General features: G+C 41.9%; 1 protein-coding gene and 1 long non-coding RNA gene across 21 annotated transcripts in view; one reads left to right on the top strand and one right to left on the bottom strand.

Moving 5' to 3' along the window:
* Positions 1-11,930, bottom strand: part of NVL (nuclear VCP like) — a 92,132-nt gene extending 80,202 nt beyond the window's left edge. For 7 of the 20 annotated variants that reach the window (XM_081491575.1, XM_081491577.1, XM_081491584.1 and 4 more), the window contains exons 1-4: positions 11,858-11,930; positions 7,187-7,260; positions 2,919-2,971; positions 2,737-2,836 (exon numbers count right to left, since the gene is read on the bottom strand). In XM_081491575.1, coding sequence (XP_081347701.1) covers positions 2,737-2,836; positions 2,919-2,971; positions 7,187-7,260; positions 11,858-11,914 — 284 coding nt within the window. In that variant the 5' untranslated portion in view covers positions 11,915-11,930. Of the gene's footprint in view, positions 1-2,736; positions 2,837-2,918; positions 2,972-7,186; positions 7,261-8,529; positions 8,729-11,426; positions 11,743-11,806 lie in introns of those variants that run through there. The other 13 variants (XM_081491589.1, XM_081491591.1, XM_081491596.1 and 10 more) reach the window with 7 other exon arrangements.
* On the top strand, positions 11,082-14,770 carry LOC145506592 (uncharacterized). Its single transcript, XR_014054057.1, has 2 exons — positions 11,082-11,224; positions 11,577-14,770. It is a non-coding gene; the product is annotated as an uncharacterized LOC145506592 (long non-coding RNA).
* Positions 14,771-21,406: the final 6,636 nt, after the last annotated feature.

Below are 21,406 nucleotides of genomic sequence, written 5' to 3'. Positions count from 1 at the left end.
ATTTATAAGAACTATGGTAAAGCCAAATGAAAAAGGAGCAGCTATAAAGAACGAAAAGGAGGTATCATCCATAGATCCTACAGTTATTAAAAGGAAAACAAAAGAGTATCTGGAAAACTTTTATGTCAATAAATGCCACAAATTTTCAATGCCAAAATGCCAAAATAGGTGAAATGAACAAATTTTTTTAAAAGTACAATTTACCAATGCTGATGTAAGGAAAAAAAAGGGGGACGAGACCTATGTCTACCAAAATTAAATGTTATCAAACTCCTATCCACAAAAAAGACTCCAGGACCAGATGAATTCTGGATGAATTCTAAGAAACATTCCAGAACAAAATAACAGTAACATTATACAAACTTTTTCATAAACTAGAGACCAAAAAAAATCACACACTTTCCAACTAATATTATAAGGCCAGTATAATAAAAGTCTGAAGAGGTTAGATAAGTATTCTGCTAGAACTCATACCAAAACCTGACAAAGAGCAAAAAAAGAAAGAAAAAATTCGGATCAGTGTGAATACAGATGTAAACGTCTACAGAAAAATATTAGCAAATAGAATTTAAAAATATATAAAAAAGATAACGTATTAGGACCAAGTAGGGTTTGTGGCAGGAATGCAAGATTGGTTTACCACTCAAAAATCAATAAAATTCACCAGATTCATAGAATAAAGGGAGAAAGCCAATACTAAAACCCTTAAATATCCACATAAAAAGCATTTGACGAATGTTATACCTATTGACAATGAAAACTTTCAGCAAACTAGGAATATTAGGAAACTTTCTCAATATGATAAAGAACACCTTTTAAAAAAACCTACAGCTAACACATTTTGTTGCTTAGTCATAAAGAAGTGTTCAACTCTTTGCGACTACATGGACAATAGCCCACCAGGCTCCTCTGTCCTTGGGATTCCCCAGGCAAGAATACTGGAGTGGGTTGCCATCTCCTTTACAGGCTATCTAAAGTTAAAGCCTGATCATACCAAATGTTGGTAATATGTTGAACTCTCAGATGGTAACAGAGGAACTCTCACATACTGCTGATGCAAAGGTAAAATGATACAAACATTCTGGAAAAAAGTCTGGCAGTCTCTTATAAAGTTAAATATGCAGTTACCATATGACTCAGCTATTCCAGTGCCAGTATTAAGAAATGAAAACACTCCCCACAAAAATGCCAGTACATAAGTGATAATAGTAGCTTTATTTGTAAAAACCAAAAAATGAAAACAACCCAACTGTCTGTTAATATGTAAGCAGATTTTAAAAACTAGTGGTATATACATATGAGAGAGTCCTTTCCTAGGCAGGTTGATAAGAAGTCTAGGGGTCCCCAAGGAGAGAGGGGTCTGGAATTCTCAAGGAGGAAGAAAGGACAAACTTTTTCTTTTCTCTCTACATTCCTTAGGATTATATAACAATAATGTATCCTGCCTGAGGACAGTCTCTGGATTAAACTCTCCGGATTAAACTCTCTGGATTCTAATTCTGTTATTTTAAAATGTAAATTATGGGAGTAGGCCTGTCTTTACAAGGATTATAACAATAATGTATCCTGCCTGAAAGACAGTCTCTGGATTAAACCTTCTGGCTAATCCTGTTATCTTAAGAGTACATAACTCCACTGCTAACACTAGCAAGGGGGAACTCTTTCTGCCCCCTTCTGATGCCTATGTCAGAAGCTTTCTCTGTCTCCTTTATACTTTAATAAAACTTTATTACACAAAAGCTCTGAGAGATCAAGCCTCGTCTCTGGCCCCAGATTGAATTCTTCTCCTCCAGAGGCCAAGAATCCTGGTGTCTTTTCGATTCAGCAAACAACCTTTCACATACATACACACAGAGCAATAAAAAGCAATGGAATTTTGATACACCCAACACTGATACACCTCAAACTCATTATTCTGAATGAAAGAATCTAAATTTTTAAAGTATTAATCCATACTCTGAAATTTCATTTATACAAAATTCTAGAAAATATAAACATATAGCGACAGAAAGCAAATCAAAGGCTACCTCAGAATAGGAATGGAAGGAAAAATAAACTGTAAATGGGTGCAAGAAAATTTGTGAAGTTGATGGATATGCTTAGTATCTTGCTTAGGGTAATGGTTTAATGAGTACATACATATGTCAAAACTCAATACACTGTACACTTTAAAAATTTACCACTAATTGTACGTCAATTATACTGCAATATAGTCATAAAAGAGTCAACAACATTACTTCTTAAACAAAAAATTAATTGACATCTTTTTATATACCTGGCATTGTATTAGGACAGAGAAAAACAAAGCTAATTAGAAATTTCTGTAAGTAACACAAATAATCTCATATGCCATATGATAAAAATGCTATACTAAGTATCTATAACTAGGTGCTAAGGAAAAGCTGAGAAAGGATAAACAGGCTTGAAAGGCAAGAAAATAACCTTTTGAAGGCTGACTCTTGAAGGCTGAGTGAAAGTTCATGAAAGGGAAATGAACACTCCAGCTACAGAAAACCACCCACACAAAGGCACAAAGAAAGAATCCTTAGATTAACCTCTCTGAGGAACAGGGAGTATTCAGCATGTCTGAAATAAGTCTGGAGAAGTTAGGTAAGTATTCTGCAGGAACTTATTGGCAATGAAGAGCCAAGTTATCCTACTTGGAAGTTTTACAAGTAGGAATGTAACATGATCAGGTCAATGTTTTAGAAAAACCCTCCACTCCATAATCCTTACTCATTATCCTCTTCACCGTGTCTTGCTCTTTTGGCCAGATGTTCATCTTCTAATTCTGCTAGATCCTTATGTTCTTTCTCACTACTAATTATGCTAAAAACTGAAACAAAAAGAAAAATGCCGTGAGCTAAAACAATTCTATGACTTCATCAATAATTCAGCTCTAACACTAAAAGACTCACCTTTTTCCACCTGAATCCTAAAGGCATTTCTTTTCCTTCGACCATAGTCTATACTGAAAAATATAACAAGAAGTTTAGTACCATGGTCTCCACCAATATTTTCCCATTAAGCTCAATCTAAATTGAGAACATAAACTTACGTGTATATATAATTATGTCACTATATTTACATGAACCATAAATCTATTTTCAAACAAATTCTATGTTTATATTTTTACTACTCTAATTTTCCTTGAATAGAAATAGGGTTATAGGAGCAGCAAAGTTGCCGGCTGGTACTGAAGAAGACAGAGGAGGGATGAAATGAAGGAAGGCTACTGGATTTCTTGGATCCCACAAGACAAGCCAAAAGAACAATGCAGCTGTGAACATGTGTTACCCTTCAAAAAAAGGAAAGGCGGCTCCAAGGGAAGCTCCAAAGTTGGCGGGGCTGCCACTGACACCATGCACCCCGGGGGCACAGGCCCAGGCAGAGGCACTGTCTCTCGCTTGGTTCCAAACAGCAGGGCAGTCATTCTACTGAGTCCAGAGGACAGAGCACTGAGTCAAAAACAATTCCTCTTAAAGTCTAGTAAATCTGCCTTGCCAGGTTTTGGACTTGTTTGAGACCATGACCCCTTTCTTCTTTCCAATTTCTCCTTTTGGAATGAGAACATTTATCCTATGCCTGTCCCATCATATTTAGGAAACAGGTTAAGTTGTTGTCTGACTTCACAAATTCAGAGCTGGACAGGAATTTTACCTCAGGAGGAACTATACCTCCAGTCACACCCATGCATGCATGTTAGTCACTCAGTCATGTCCAACTCTTTGTGACCCCATGGACTGTAACCCACCAGGTTCCTCTGTCCATGGAATTCTCCAGGCAAGAATACTGGAGTGAGTTGCCATTTCCTTCTCCAAGTCACACCCATACTTAAATGAGTTAAATGATATTCAGATGAGATTTTGGATTCAGAGTTGATGCTGAAATTGGTTAAGAACTTCTGGGGCTGCTGGGATGGACAGAGTATATTTACAAACAATGAAGGCATGAATTTTGGGGGGCAAAAGGGCAGTGTTAGGAGCTGAACTGTGTCCCTCTCAAGTTCATAACGTTTAAGTCCTAATCCTCAGTACCTCAGGATGTACCTGTTTTTGGAGACTGGCTTTTAAGACGCAACTAAAGGGAGGGAGGTAGGAGGGGGATTCAGGATGGGAGGGACACATGCATACTTGTGGTGGATTCATGCTGATACATGGCAAAACCCATCACAATATTGTAAACTAATTATCCTCCAATTAAAACAAATGAATTTAAATAAATAGGCACATTAAAAAAAATATATATAACTAAAGGGACTTCCCTGGAGGTCCAGGGAACTGCCAATGCAGGGGGCAGCCCTGGTCAGGGAATAAGATTCCACACAGCACGTGGTATGGCCAAAAGATAAAAGAGGTAACTAAGGTAAAATGAAGTCATATGGGTGGGCCCTAATCCAACATGACCAGTGTCTTCTTAAGAATAAGACATGATATAGACGCACACAGAAGGAAGACCAAGTAGAGACACAGGGAGAAGACAGCCATCTGCAAGTCAGGAAGAGATCTCAAAAAGAAATTATTCCTGACAACTCATGGATCGTGAACCTGTAGCCTCCACAACATTAAGGAATACAATTTCTGTTGTTTAAGCCACCTAATCTATGATGCTTTTTGATGGCAGCCTTAGCAAACTAATATACAGACTAAGGGAGAGAAGAAAACAGAGACACAAACATACAGAGCAGGGATAATTAATGAGGCAAGATATCAGAAGACCTGGAATTGAGGCACAAAAGAAGGATTTAATCTTTAGTGCAAATATTACATGAGTGACACATTTTTAAATAGTTAAGAAGCTGAAGGAGATCATGCATGATGGTTTTAATTTTTTAGTAAAGAAAAGAAGTAATACTACTCACCAGTGAGTAAGATGCTGAAATCTAAGAAGTAGCCATTTTCACTAATAACAAGGGCAGCTCCTTGCATATAACTGGTACTTGATAAATGCTTGAATAAATGCAAAGAAATAGAGGAAAACAACAAAATGGGAAAGACTAGAGATCTCTTCAAGAAAATTAGAGATACCAAGGGAACTTTTCATGCAAAGATGGGCTCGATAAAGGACAGAAATGGCATGGACCTAACAGAAGCAGAAGATATTAAGAAGAGGTGGCAAGAATACACAGAAGAACTGTACAAAAAAGATCTTCACGACCGATAATCACAATGGTGTGATCACTCACCTAGAGACAGACATCCTGGAATGTGAACTCAAGTGGGCCTTAGAAAGCATCACTACGAACAAAGCTAGTGGAGGTGATGGAATTCCAGTTGAGATATTTCAAATCCTGAAAGATGATGCTGTGAAAGTGCTGCACTCAATATGTCAGCAAATTTGGAAAACTCAGCAGTGGCCACAGGACTGGAAAAGGTCCGTTTTCATTCCAATCCCAAAGAAAGGCAATGCCAAAGAATGCTCAAACTACCGCACAATTGCACTCATCTCACATGCTAGTAAAGTAATGCTCAAAATACTCCAAGCCAGGGTTCAGCAATACGTGAATCATGAAATTCCAGATGTTCAAGCTGGTTTTAGAAAAGGCAGAGGAACCAGGGATCAAATTGCCAACATCCGCTGGATCATCGAAAAAGCAAGAGAGTTCCAGAAAAACATCTCTTTCTGCTTTATTGACTATGTCAAAGCCTTTGCTGTGTGGATCACAATAAACTGCGGAAAATTCTGAAAGAGATGGGAATACCAGACCATCTGACCTGTCTCTTGAGAAACCTGTATGCAGGTCAGGAAGCAACAGTTAGAACTGGACATGAACAACAGACTGGTTCCAAATAGAAAAGGAGTACGTCAAGGCTGTATATTGTCACCCTGCTTATTTAACTTATATGCAGAGTACATCATGAGAAACACTGGGCTGGAAGAAACACAAGCTGGAATCAAGATTGCCGGGAGAAATATCAATAACCTCAGATATGCAGATGACACCACGCTTATGGCAGAAAGTGAAGAAGAACTAAAGAGCCTCCTGATGAAAGTGAAAGAGGAGAGTGAAAAAGTTGGCTCAAAGCTCAACATTCAGAAAACTAAGATCATGGCATCCGGTCCCATCACTTCATGGGAAATAGATGGGGAAACAGTGGAAACAGTGTCAGACTTTATTTTTGGGGGCTCCAAAATCACTGCAGATGGTGATTGCAGCCATGAAATTAAAAGACGCTTACTCCTTGGAAGGAAAGTTATGACCAACCTAGATAGCATATTTAAAAGCAGAGACATTACTTTGCCAACAAAGGTCCGTCTAGTCAAGGCTATGGTTTTTCCAGTGGTCATGTATGGATGTGAGAGTTGGACGGTGAAGAAAGCTGAGCACCAAAGAATTGATGCTTTTGTACTGTGGTGTTGGAGAAGACTCTTGAGAGTCCCTTGGACTGCAAGAAGATCCAACCAGTCCATCCTAAAGGAGATCAATCCTGGGTGTTCATTGGAAGGACTGATGTTGAAGCTGAAACTCCAATACTTTGGCCACCTCATGCGAAAAACTGACTCATTGGAAAAGACCCTAGAAGGATTGGGGGCAGGAGGAGAAGGGGATGACAGAGGATGAGATGGCTGGATGGCATCACCGACTCGATGGACATGGGTTAGGGTAGACTCCAGGAGTTGGTGATGGTTAGGGAGGCCTGGCATGCTGCGGTTCATGGGGTTGCAATGAGTCGGACACGACTGAGCTACTGAACTGAAATGTATAAATGAACTGAGTTCTAAACCTGTGGATTGGTGAATTAAAGCTAGCAGCTGTAAATATCAACTGGAAATTTAGGCAGGATGGAAATTTAAAAAATGGTTGGAAAGGGGCTTCCATGGTGGCTCAGTGGTAAAGAATCCCCTGCCATTGCAGGTGACATGGGTTTGAATCCTGGCCCAGGAAGATCCCACATGCTACAGGACAACTAAGCCCATGTGCCTCAACTACTGAGCCTGTCTTCTAGAGCCCAGGAGCAACAACTACTGAGTCCAAACTCTCTAGAGCCTATGCTCTGCAACAAGAGGAGCCACTGCAATGAGAAGCCCAAGTACCATAACTAGACAGTAGTTCCCGATTGCCACTAGACGAAAGCCCTCACAGCATGAAGACCCAGCACAGTCATATAAATAAATAAACAAATAAATCTTTTAAAAAAAAATGGTAGGAAAGAAAAGCAAAAATCTGGAGATTACATTTCTTTACCTGTACATTCTTTGTAAATCAGATGCTAAGACTCCAGTGTCCACATATTTGCCACATCTGTTACTGGTGAGGTACTAAAACAGAAAACATGATCAATACAACACAAGAGTTCAAACTCAGTGACTGTAATCAACAACTAAGCAATTGAGCTATTTGAACATGTTACACGTCAACGTAAACTCTTCATTAATAAAGTATGCTAGAAACACAAATAAAAATCACCAGATAATTGCCAAGTCAGAATCAAAGAATTTAATTAACATTATTAATCACTATAGCAATGCAATAACAATAATCAGAATGGCTATAAGGCAGTAGGTGAGAGATTATTATACCCTAGATTCCCAAACATACCACAACAAAGCACTGAACTCATGAACACTAAGGGATACTTTAAATTTGAAGGAACACAATAATATTTGATATGTCCATCTGCAGGAACTACATGTGACCCTCGAACAACATGGGTTTGAACTGCACCAGTCCACTTATAGCAGATTTTTTCAATAAATACATTTTACAGTACTACATGATCCAGGGCTGGTTCAATATGCCAATATAGAACCACAAATAGAAAAAGCCAACCGTAGCTATACACAGATTTTCAAATGAATGGGGTTGGGGGGAGAGGGGGATGTTGGCATCTCAACCCTCATATTGTTCAATGGTCAACTGTACTAGCCTGAGACAATTCATGGTTTCAATATTAAAGCACCTTCTGATGATGTCATATCTTTGCAAAACTGGGTTTCCAGCGTTTGCTATAATAAAAATCAAGGTGGAACAAGCATTTGCTATAATAAAAATCAAGGTGGAACAGGAAATGAGTAGCAGTGTCAATCTGATCTCAAAGTATGAGAAGTTGTGCAGTGTCCAAAAGGCACACAAATTTCACCAGTAAATAACTGTGGTTATTTAAGAATGAAATACTGGGTCAGCCAAAGTAAAAAACCTGAGTGGACTTTTTGGCCAACCCAATACAAACGTATTTTCCCTGGTGGCTCAGCTGGTAAAGAATCCGCCTGCAATGCGGGAGACCTGGGTTTGATCCCTGGGTTGAGAAGATCCCCTGGAGAAGGAAAACGCTACCCACTCCAGTACTCTAGCCTGGAGAATTCCATGGACTGTATAGTCCACATGGGCATAAAGAGTCGGACACGACTGAGTGACTTTCACTGACTGACTTTGGGACTTGGAAACACTATGAAAAAAACTACTAAGAAACTAAGGGCCTGGTAAACCTGTTCTAGGGGCCTTTTACACATTCTCTCTTTTAGTGCTCACAATGCTATGAGGTAAATGTTACTCTCCCCCTATTTATTTTTTAAAAATTATTTATTTACTGGCTGTGCTGGGTCTTCATTGCTGCACAGGCTTCTCATTGCAGTGGCTTCTCTTGCTTCAGAACAGGGGCTCTAGGATGTGCAAGCTTCAGTGTCTGCAGCTCCAGGCTCTAAAGCACAGCCTCAGTAGTTGTGGTACATGGACTTAGTTACTCCGGGGCGTGTAGGATCTTCCTGGATCAGGGATGAACCATGTCTCCTGTATTGGCAGGCGGATTCTTTACCACTGAGTAACAAGAGAAGCCCTCTTCCCTGATTTGAAGCTTTAAAAACTTACTTACTTGCTTACCAGCCCATAAATTACAGGGCCAGATTCCAAACCTAGAATGTTTAGTGAACAACTCCCAAATTTCAATATTTGCTAGTTATCTCGGAGAAGGAAATGGCAACCTACTCCAGTACTCTTGCCTGGAAAATCCCATGGAGAGAGAAGCCTGGTAGGCTGCAGTCCATGGGGTCGCTAAGAGTCGAGTGACTTCACTTTCACTTTTCACTTTCATGCAATTGAATAAGGAAATGGGAACCCACTCCCGTATTCTTGCCTGGAGGATCCCAGGGACAGAGGGGCCTGGTGGGCTGCCGTCTATGGGGTCGCACAGAGTCGGACACGCCTGAAGCGATTTACAGCAGCAGCAGCAGCTAGTTATCTAGTCTAGATTCCCCACTTCATACAGCAATTTCTTCTCAAGGATCCCTAACACATGAGAACTGCCTCTGCATAAATGCCTCCAGTGGCAAGAGACTAGGTGTCTAAAGCTGCAGTTTCAGTTAACTGTCCCCTTTTCCGGACTCCTATAGCATGTTGTCATTTACCACAGTCAATCGTGAATTACACATACACATCTCAAACCCACTGCAAATCAAAAAGCAACAGGACTAAAACCACCTTAATCTGCTAAGTTTTAGAGTAATCTGTTACAGAGCAATAGATTAATGTGCTAGTTAAAAGGAGTCAAGTGTACTACTTGAAAGAAGATGTCTAAAACATATTGTTAAATGAAACAAGCAGCAGAAGAGACGCAGATGAGCCTGTGTGATTTAAAAAAATATATACACTTATAAGTGCATATATGCATACAAAATTTTAAGACAGGTACAACAGAAACTCTCCATGATTACTCACGCAGAAGTGGAGTGGAGACGAAAAGAATTCTTTCTTCTCATTTTATACCCTCCAGTTCCCTTTATTTTAAACCATAAGAACCTATTACTCTTATTTTTTTTAATTACTGTTGATTTGACTGTGCCAGGTCTTAGTTGTGGCACACAGTATCCCTGGTCTTCATTGCAGCATGTGGGAACCAGCTCCCCGACCAGAGTTCAAACCCAGGTTCCCTGCATTGGGAGCATGGAGTTTCAATCACCAGACCACCAGGGAAGTCCCCCTACTGCTTTTATAATAAACCAAAGTAAAAGCAAGAGAGGAAAACTGCTAATGTCAAATGCTGCAGAGCATTCCAGTGTGGCAGAGACTGAGAAGAGGCCACTGGATTTAGCCATTAGGAGTCATTGCTCAGAGATCTGAATAAACTGAAGAAGCAAATTGTGCGAACGTTCAGAGAAAGAGCAATTAAGTTTATAAACTGCGAAAACTAAAGTCCTGCGCCCAGGAAGTTTGAGAAGGTCCATGTGGATAGGACATTGCAATCAAGGGAGAGAACAAAAGGGGAAAAAAGCAATGGACAAAAAGGTAGATGGGGCCAAAATACATATGGCTATTTAAGATGGATTTTACTCTTTATGTCTGAAAGTCCACAGAAGGGTTTTGAGTAGGACCCTGGCACACTCCAATTTTCCCTTTAAAATGATTTCCCTGGCTGCTCTGTGTAGAACAGATTAAGTGAGATCAGTTAGGAGGTATTACAACAGTCTAAAGGGAGTGTGGTTTGGACTAGGATATTAGAAAGAAAGTTAAAGTCTCTTAGTTCTGTCCAACTCTTTGTGAAACCATGGACTGTAGTCCATGGAATTCTCCAGGCCAGAATACTGAAGTGGGTAGCCTTTCCCTTCTCCAGGGGATCTTCCCAACCCAGGGATTGAACCCAGGTCTCCCACATTGCAGGCAGATTCTTTACCAGCTGAGCCACCAGGGAAACCCAAGAATACTGGAGTGGGTAGCCTATCCCTTCTCCAGGGGATCTCCCCGACCCAGGAATCGAAACGGGGTCTCTGGCATTGCAGTCGGATTCTTTACCAATTGAGTTATCAGGGAAGCCCAAATGATTAGGTATGAAGTATATTTTGAAGGTAAAGCCAAATAGGTTACTGATTAATTGGTTACAGGAAGCAAGAGTCAGAATGATTCTGATTCTTAAGGTTTTGGGCCTTAACAAATGGATGGATGGCGCGATGTCATTTACTGAAATGAACAACACAAACAAAGGAACAGTTTGGAGAAGATCAATACGCTAAGCTGAAATCCTATAAGATACTCATGAGGAGATGTTGAATAGGCAGCTGGATATATCAATCTAGAATTCAAGATAAAATCAGCACTGGATTATGACATAAATTTTGAAGTCATGAATGGACGTATAATATTTAAAGGTACTAGACTGGATGAGATCACCTAGAAGTATGCATAGATTGGAGAAGATAAAGAGAAGTTAAGAGCACAGGTGCTCAAGGCACTCACAACATTTAAAGATGACAGGAAGAGACAGATTCAAAAACAGACGGTATGGGAGCTGGAAAGGTAAAAGAAAAACAAGGCGAGAATATAGTTCTTAAAGTCTCTCTCCCTCCTTCTAACTGAGCGCTTAGTAATCTAAATGTCCAAGGCATTCACCACACAATGCATTCCACTGACGATTATGAATACGAAAAAAATAAAAAGGCAGGTAAAGTGCCTGTTATAAAGTAAGATTCAGAGTACTTGTCTTTACTGGTGTCCCAACCTGACTCCACGTTTCCTAAGAAAGGAAGTTAACGTATCCTTTATGACCCCGAAAGCAATTCGTCCCTACAAGGTTTCGAGGAATAATTCCTTCCCAGCTTCACAAGACAGGAAGTTTTAAACTCAAACGCCATCTCCACTCTCTTGACAGATCTGCACAGAGGTCAGGCAGATACGGGCAGGCCCTAATCAAGCTGCAGGCTCTCACGGTCTCGGGCTGCGCCTTGAAACTCGGCCACACAGTGAGGAGGAAGGGGCTCGAACCACCCGCGAAGAAGTGGAGTCGTCAACAGCCCAACGCTCGAATCCAGACTGGCGCTGGCCGCAAGTCAGTCCGAGCTAGATGCCTCCCCCCTTTTCCCAACTGCGGCGAGAAAGGACCTGGGCAGCGAACGCGGACCACTCTGAGGTCTGGCCGTGCAGGATACATACCTGGATGACGCGCTGCTTCAGCTTATTATCCACGAACCTCGCGGGCCTTGGCTTCATAGCAGCTGCCTTGTCTGATGCGGCAAGGGCTTCACGTGAACCGGGGGCCTCCCCGAGGATGCCCACGGCGATTGCCGGGCCAGCTGCTCGCGGAAATGCGCCCCAGCAGGCCTATCCCATGCCGTTCCCTTCAGGACATTTGTACCGCGAGTAAAGGGAAAAAAAATCACCGAGAACACGAAGAAGATTTGAGAGAAGAAGGGAGTTTTTCAGACTTATTTTACAGGCTTATCCAAGAGGCCCTGGAAGACAAGGACCCATTTGAACACGCTAAACTTTATTGTTCCCGACTCTGCGGACGCGCGTAGGGGCGGGAGCTGGAAGGTTCCTGAGGGGGCGTGGCCATCCACATCTGTAACAGGTTTCTGGCCTTCCTAGGCGCACCGTGTCCGAATGTGGTTAATCTTGACCTGGAATCTTAAAACCGAAACTATATACTTGTGATGATTCAGTTCAGTTCAGTCGCTCAGTCGTGTCCGACTATTTGCGACCCCACGAATCGCCGTACGCCAGGCCTCCCTGTCCATCACCAAATTCCGGAATCCACCCAAACCCATGTCCATCGAGTCGGTGATGCCATCCAACCATCTCATCCTCTGTCGTCCACTTCTCCTCCTGCCCTCAATCCTTCCCAGCATTGGGGTCTTTTCCAATGAGTCAACTCTTCGCATGAGGTGGCCAAAGTATTGGAATTTCAGCTTCAACATCACTCCTTCCAATGAACACCCAGGATTGATCTCCTTTAGGATGGATTGATTGGATCTCCTTGCAGTTCAATGGACTCTCAAGAGTCTTCTCTGACACCACAGTTCAAAAGCATCAATTCTTCGGCGCTCAGCTTTCTTCACCGTCCAACTCTCACATCCATACATGACAACTGGAAAAACCATAGCCTTGACTAGACGGACATTGGTTGGCAAAGTAATGTCTCTGCTTTTAAATATGCTATCTAGGTTGGTCATAACCTTCCTTCCAAGGAGCAAGCGTCTTTTCATTTCATGGCTGCAATCACCATCTGCAGTGATTTTGGAGCCCCCCAAAATAAAGTCTGACACTGTTTCCACTGTTTCCCTGTCTATTTCCCATGAAGTAATGGGACCAGATGCCATGATCTTAGTTTTCTGAATGTTGAGCTTTAAGCAAACTTTTTCACTCTCCTCTTTCACTTTCAGCAAGAGGCTCTTTAGTTCTTCTTCACTTTCTGCCATAAGGGTGGTGTCATCTGCATATCTGAGGTTATTGATATTTCTCCTGGCAATCTTGATTCCAGCTTCTGTTTCTTCCAGCCCAGCGTTTCTCATGATGTACTCTGCATATAAGTTAAATGAGCAGGGTGACAATATACAGCCTTGACGTACTCCTTTTCCTATTTGGAACCAATCTGTTGTTCCATGTCCTGTTCTAACTGTTGCTTCCTGACCTGCATACAGGTTTCTCAAGAGACAGGTCAGATGGTCTGGTATTCCCATCTCTTTCAGAATTTTCCACAGTTTATTGTGATCCACACAGTCAAAGGCTTTGGCATAGTCAATAAAGCAGAAATAGATGTTTTTCTGGAACTCTCTTGCTTTTTCAATGATCCAGCGGATGTTGGCAATTTGATCCCTGGTTCCTCTGCCTTTTCTAAAACCAGCTTGAACATCTGGAAGTTCACGGTGCACATATTACTGAAGCTTGGCTTCAGATCATGAACTCTGGCTTCAGATCATGAACTCCTTATTGCCAAATTCAGACTTAAATTGAAGAAAGTAGGGAAAACCACTAGACCATTCAGGTATGACCTAAATCAAACCCCTTATGGTTATACAGTGGAAGTGACAAATAGATTTAAGGGACTAGATCTGATAGACAGAGTGCCTGATGAACTATGGACAGAGGTTCATGACATTGTACAGGAGACAGGGATCAAGACAATCCCCACGGAAAAGAAATGCAAAAAAGCAAAATGGCTGTCTGAGGGAGCCTTACAAATAGCTGGGAAAAGAAGAGAAGTGAGAAGCAAAGGAGAAAAGGAAAGATATTCCCATCTGAATGCAGAGTTCCAAAGAATAGCAAGGAGAGATAAGAAAGCCTTCCTCAGCGATCAATGCAAAGAAATAGAGGAAAACAACAAATTGGGAAAGACGAGATCTCTTCAAGAAAATTGGAGATACCAAGGGAACATTTCATGCAAAGAAGGGCTCGATAAAGGACAGAAATGGTATGGACCTAACAGTAGCAGAAGATATTAAGAAGAGATGGCAAGAATACACAGGAGAACTGCACAAAAAAGATCTTCACGACCCAGATAATCATGATGGTGTGATCACTCACCTAGAGCCAGACATCCTGGAATGTGAAATCAAGTGGGCCTTAGAAAGCATCACTACGATCAAAGCTAGTGGAGGTGATGGAAATCCAGTGGATCTATTTCAAATCCTGAAAGATGATGCTGTGAAAGTGCTGCACTCAATATGCCAGCAAATCTGGAAAATTCAGCAGTGGCCGCAGGACTGGAAAAGGTCAGTTTTCATTCCAATCCCAAAGAAAGGCAATGTGATGATTAGATCAGGGTAAAAATACACCGCCACCCTCTGCTTGTTTTCCCACCCAGTAACCCACTTTACTCAGTCCTGACAAAGGGGCTTGGTGTCAAAAAAAAAAATTTAGCTTAACCAGAAAACTAAACCATCTGTTACATTTGGGAATCGCTTGGTCTTATGGTATTTTCGGCAGATAATTCCTTGAGCACATCCACTGGCAGACTCCATCTTGGGCTAGAAACTGCCCGGAATTTTCTTAACTGTATCTATTTGCCCCCAAAGAAGTTTATCTTCCATCTAAGAAGATACAAATAAAGAATCAATTTTCAAAAAATTTACTGTCTTTAGTTTCTGTCTGTTTGCTTGTTTCAATTGTGTTTTCAGTATTCTTATTTGAGGTCTTACTTGGATTATGAGACTATTAGAGTGCAGCCTATATGTCAGCAAATTTGGAAAACTCAGCAGTGGCCACAGGACTGGAAAAGGTCAGTTTTCATTCCAACCTCAAAGAAAGGCAATGCCAAAGAATGTTCAAACTACCGCACAATTGCATTCATCTCACACGCTAGTAAAGTAATGCTCAAAATTCTCCAAGCCAAGCTTCAGCAGTACATGAACCGTGAACTTCCAGATGCTCAAGCTGGTTTTAGAAAAAGCAGAGGAACCAGAGATCAAATTGCCAACATCCACCGGATCATCGAAAAACAAGAGAGTTCCAGAAAAACATCTACTTTATGGACTATGCCAAAGCATTTGACTCTGTGGATCACAATTAACTGTGGAAAATTCTGAAAGAGATGGGAATACCAGACCACCTGACCTGCCTCTTGAGAAACCTGTATGCAAGTCAGGAAGCAACAGTTAGAACTGGACATGAAACAACAGACTGGTTCCGAATAGGAAAAGTAGTACGTGAAGGCTGTATATTGTCACCCTGCTTATTTAATTTATATGCAGAGTACATCATGTGAAATGCTGGGATGGATGAAGCACAAGCTGGAATCAAGATTGCCAGGAGAAATATCAATAACCTCAGATATGCAGATGACACCACCCTTATGGCAGAAAGTGAAGAAGAACTAAAGAGCCACTTGCTGAAAGTGAAAGAGGAGAGTGAAAAAGTTCGCTTAAAACTCAACATTCAGAAAACTAACATCATGGCATCCGGTCCCATCACTCCATGGCAAATAGATGGAGAAACAGTGGAAACAGTGAGAGACTTTGTTTTGGGGGGCTCCAAAATCACTGCAGATTGTGATTGCAGCCATGAAATTAAAAGACACTTACTCCTTGGAAGAAAAGTTATAACCAACCTAGACAGCATATTAAAAAGCAGAGACATTACTTTGCCAACAAAGGTCTGTCTAGTCAAGGCTATGGTTTTTCCAGTTGTCATGTATGGATGTGAGAGCTGGACGGTGGAGAAAGCTGAGCACCGAAGAATTGATGCTTTTGAACTGTGGTGTCAGAGAAGACTCTTGAGAGTCCCTTAGACTGCAAGGAGATCCGACCAGTCCATCCTAAAGGAGATCAGTCCTGGGTGTTCATTGGAAAGATTGATGTTGAAGCTGAAACTCCAGTACTTTGGCCACCTGATGCAAAGAGCTGACTCATTTGAAAAGACCCTGATGCTGGGAAGGATTGAGGGCAGGAGGAGAAGGGGACGACAGAAGATGAGATGGTTGGATGGCCTCACTGACTGAATGGACATGAGTTTGTGTAGGCTCTGGGAGTTGGTGAAGGACAGGGAGGCCTGATGCGCTGCGGTTCATGAGGTCGCAAAGAGTCGGGTATGACTGAGCAACTGAACTGAAGTGAACTGAAGTAGTGCACTGAGGTGTGGAGAGGAGATGGAATTAAGAAAAGGTGGTGAAATGTTGGCAGTGTGGATAAAAATGTTGCCTGCCATTTTAGTAAACAAAGAATGTTGTGGCCATAATGCCATCAGCCACTCTCCTGCCCCTAATGGTGCACCCTGAGAGGACTACTGGAGCAGGGTGCAATTTCCTACTAGAAAAGATCCTCCTCTTGACCCAGGGATTGAACCTGTGTCTTTTGTGTCTTCTGCATTGGCAGATGGATTCTTACCACCAGGGCCATCTGGGAAGCCCACAAAGCGTTAGTCACTCAGTCGAGTCAGACTCTTTGAGACCCCATGAACTGGGGAAATGGTAACCCACTCCAGTATTCTTGCCTGGGTAATCCCATGGACAGAGGGGCCTGTCGGGCTACAGTCTGTGGGGTCGCAAAGAGTCGGACTCACTGAGAGACTGAGCACCAGATATACTACACAGAATAAAATGGGCCCAGCAGCATTACAACATATACTAAGCAGCATAACTTATTAGTCTACAATTTGTTTGAGAGTACTATCCTATATGTGGGGTCGGCTTCATGGGTGTGTGACCTGTGTGGTTGCAAATAGCTTTGTGCTCAGAAAGGGCTCAACACTGGGATAATGCCCCATGATTACTGTCCGGAAATTCTTAATACTGTTTGAACAAGTGGCCCCTTATTTTAATTTTGTACAGGGCCCTGAAAATTATGTAACTTATTTGGACCTTGAGTACTCTAGAATGTAAACTTATCAAGGGCAAGGAGTATTTTTCACCCATTTATTGCATCAGGTGAAGTAGGCAATAATTCAAAGTAAGTTAATACTCAGCACCACTAATGTTATGCTAGAACACTTTCCATTGGAATTATTTCCAGTAATTATTGCCTTGAAGATAATTTTACATCAATTCCATTGTTCAGATTTTACAGTACCATACATACAGTTAAACCAAAAAGATTACTGAATAGTAACCTGAGCACAAGTACATCTCAAGATCTTCCTACAGTAAGTGAATTGTCCTCCATTCTTTGATGGCACAATCCCACCTAGTGGTGGTGGCACATTTTACTTTCTATTTTTCACAGCTTTGTCCTCCCAAACCTTGTACCTCACTAAAAAATAGCCTCTTGTCTAATTTTACTTCTTAATTAAGGTGATATGTGTCCTGATTTACTCAAGACAGTCCCAGTGTTTGCCTCTTGATCCAGCACAATTATTATTACTATTTTGTCCATGCCTTGCAGCATGTGGGATCGTCCCTGACGGGGGATTGAACCCCTGTCCCCTGCAATGGGAGCATGGCGTCTTAAACACTGGACCACCAGAGAAGTCTCAGCACAAGTTATTTTAATTTTTGGCCACACTCTGTGGCATGTGGGATTTTAGTTCCCCAACCAAGGATCAAACTCACACCCCCTGCATTGGAAGATGACTTCTTAACCACTGGACTGTCAGGGAAGCCCTCGGCACAATTATTAAGAGTATTCCTTTCATGGAAATGAGTGAAAGTCACCCAAATGAGAACAGGCAAAGACTATTCAGAGCTTGCAATAATAGCAAGGGAGTTGACCACCATCAAACACCCTCTTCCAACAACACAAGAGAAGACTCTACACGTGGACATCACCAGATGGTCAACACCAAAATCAGATTGATTATATTCTTTGCAGCCAAAGATGTAGAAGCTCTATACAGTCAGCGAAAACAAGACCGGGAGCAGACTGTGGCTCAGATCATGAACTGCTTATTGCCAAATTCAGACTTAAATTGAAGAAAGTAGGGAAAACCATTAGTCCATTTAGGTATAACCTATATCAAATCCCTTATGAGTATACTGTAGAAGTGACAAATAGATTTAAGGGACTAGATCTGATAGACAGAGTGCCTGATGAACTATGGACAGAGGTTCGTGACATTGTACAGGAGACAGGGATCAAGACAATCCCCATGGAAAAGAAATGCAAAAAAGCAAAATGGCTGTCTGAGGAGGCCTTACAGATAGCTGGGAAGAGAAGACAAGTGAAAAGCAAAGGAGAAAAGGAAAGATATTCCCATCTGAATGCAGAGTTCCAAAGAATAGCAAGGAGAGATAAGAAAGCCTTCCTCAGCGATCAATGCAAAGAAATAAAGGAAAACAACGGATTGGGAAAGACTAGAGATCTCTTGAAGAAAATTAGAGATACCAAAGGAACATTCCGGAGAAGGCGATGGCATCCAACTCCAGTACTCTTGCCTGGAAAATGCCATGGAGGAGCCTGGTAGGCTGCAGTCCATAGGGTCGCGAAGAGTCGGACAGGACTGAGCTACTTCACTTTCACTTTTCACTTTCATGCATTGGAGAAGGAAATGGCAACCCACTCCAATGTTCTTGCCTGGAGAATCCCAGGGACGGGGGAGCCTGGTGGGCTGCAGTCCATGGGGTCGCACAGAGTCATACACGACTGAAGCGACTTAGCAGCAGCAAAGGAACATTTGATGCAAAGATGGGCTCGATAAAGAACAGAAATGGTATGGACCTAACAGAAGCAGAAGATATTAAGAAGAGATGGCAAGAATACACAGAAGAACTGCACAAAAAAGATCTTCACGACCCAGATAATCACGATGGTGTGATCACTCACCTAGAGCCAGACATCCTGGAATGTGAAGTCAAGTGGGCCTTAGGAAGCATCACTACGATCAAAGCTAGTGGAGGTGGTGGAATTCCAGTGGAGCTATTTCAAATCCTGCAAGATGATGCTGTGAAAGTGCTGCACTCGATATGCCAGCAAATTTGGAAAACTCAGCAGTGGCCACAGAACTGGAAAATATCAGTTTTCGTTCCAATCCCAAAGAAAGGCAATGCCAAAGAATGCCCAAACTACCGCACAATTGCACTCATCTCACATGCTAGTAAAGTAATGCTCAAAATTTTCCAAGCCAGGCTTCAGCAATACGTGAACCGTGAACTTCCAGACATTCAAGCTGGTTTTAGAAAAGGCAGAGGAACCAGAGATCAAATTGCCAACATCCGCTGGATCATTGAAAAAGCAAGAGAGTTCCAGAAAAACATCTCTTTCTGCTTTATTGACTATGCCAAAGCCTTTGACTCTGTGGATCACAATTAACTGTGGAAAATTCTGAAAGAGGTGGGAATACCAGACCATCTGACCTGTCTTTTGAGAAACCTGTATGCAGGTCAGGAAGCAACAGTTAGAACTGGACATGGAACAACAGACTGGTTCCAAATAGGAAAAGGAGTACGTCAAGGCTGTATATTGTCACCCTGCTTATTTAACTTATATGCAGAGTACATCATGAGAAACGCTGGGCTGGAAGAAACACAAGCTGGAATCAAGATTGCCGGGAGAAATATCAATAACCTCAGATATGCGGATGACACCACCCTTATGGCAGAAAGTGAAGAAGAACTAAAGAGCCTCTTGATGAAAGTGAAAGAGGAGAGTGAACAAGTTGGCTTAAAGCTCAACGTTCAGAAAACTAAGATCATGGCATCTGGTCCCATCACTTCATGGGAAATAGACAGGGAAACAGTGGAAACAGTGTCAGACTTTATTTTTTTGGGCTCCAAAATCACTGCTGATGGTGATTGCAGCCATGAAATTAAAAGACACTTACTCCTTGGAAGAAAAGTTATAACCAACCTAGACAGCATATTAAAAAGCAGAGACATTACTTTGCCAACAAAGGTCCATCTAGTCAAGGCTATGGTTTTTCCAGTGGTCATGTATGGATGTGAGATTTGGACGATGAAGAAAGCTGAGCACCAAAGAATTGATGCTTTTGAACTGTGGTGTTGAAGAAGACTCTTGAGAGTCTCTTGGACTGCAAGGAGATCCAATCAATCCATCCTAAAGGAGATCAGTCCTGGATGTTCATTTGAAGGACTGATGTTGAAGCTGAAACTCCAATACTTTGGCCACCTCATGGGAAGAGTTGACTCACTGGAAAAGACCCTAATGCTGGGTAGGATTGGGGGCAGGAGGAGAAGGGGACGACAGAGGATGAGATGGTTGGATGGCATCACTGACTTGATGGACATGGGTTTGGGTAGACTCCAGGAGTTAGTGATGGACAGGGAGGCTTGGTGCGCTGCAGTTCATGGGGTCGCAGAGTCAGACACGACTGAGCGACTGAACTGAACTGAACTTGCATTTTGGCAGAGACTCAAAGGCGGATAAAGGACTGGGAAAGCTTCATAGCTGAAAGAAGGGAAGGTTTCATATGTGCGCTGACTGAGGGCTATTGGCACGGAGAAGGTGTAGAAGGGCTCACTAAAAAGCAGGGCATCTCTGTGACTAGTTGTGTGTGCTCAGTCCCTCAGTCGGGTTCGACTCTTTGTGACCCCATAGACTGTAGCCCACCATAATACTAGAAGAGTTGCCATTTCCTACTCCTGGGGATCTTCCTGACCTGGAAATCTAATCTGCATCTCTTGCGTCTCCTGCATTGGCAGGCAGATTCTTTACCACTGCACCACCTGGGAAGCCCATGTGACTAGTTAGGGGAATACATTTGGTTTTTTTCTGGTGGGTCCTGTCAGTGGAGTCCTGGACATTCGGGACCAATGCTACAGGGTTTATTGTTTGGCTTCTGGGATTGTTTGCTAGAGATATTGTTCTGACTTCCTATAAGTCTGCCTTGTAGGTAGCAGATTGGTTTCCTGGGCTGGTTGCTGCAGATTATAAATCAGAGCGTTGTTTTTCTCTTTTGTTTTACAGGGTCTGGCCATTGTTCATCTGTATACTCAGTTTCTCACCTTTATCTCTCATAAAGGTTCCAGTTTAGACAATGAATTATATGGTTATCAATGTATAATAGGAACATGGAGAAAAATTGTGAGAGTGTGCATAGCTGAGATTCCTTAACAAGGTTCAAAAGAGAGGTTGCCTGCCTGCTGTGAGCTTGAAACTGAGTCTGTATCCATGTTTTCTGAGATTAGGAAAAAAATCTTTCATTTGGTTTATTTTGTGAAGGCCAATAATTCCGATTTCTAATCAAGTTTGTCCTCCTTTGAGATGAATGCTTTATTCATGTCTCTAATCTTAACAGAATAAGAGTAATAAGAGCTGGCATTTTTTTCATTATATCTACAAATGTTTATTGTCTACTATATGGCAGTTGCTAGGCTAA

This window comes from Giraffa tippelskirchi, chromosome 5, assembly GCF_054371585.1.
Source record: "Giraffa tippelskirchi isolate mGirTip1 chromosome 5, T2T-mGirTip1v1.2.pri, whole genome shotgun sequence".
NCBI classification, from domain to species: domain Eukaryota; kingdom Metazoa; phylum Chordata; class Mammalia; order Artiodactyla; family Giraffidae; genus Giraffa; species Giraffa tippelskirchi.
Note: the sequence above shows the minus strand (reverse complement) of the source record. Positions and strands in the feature narration are given on the sequence as shown.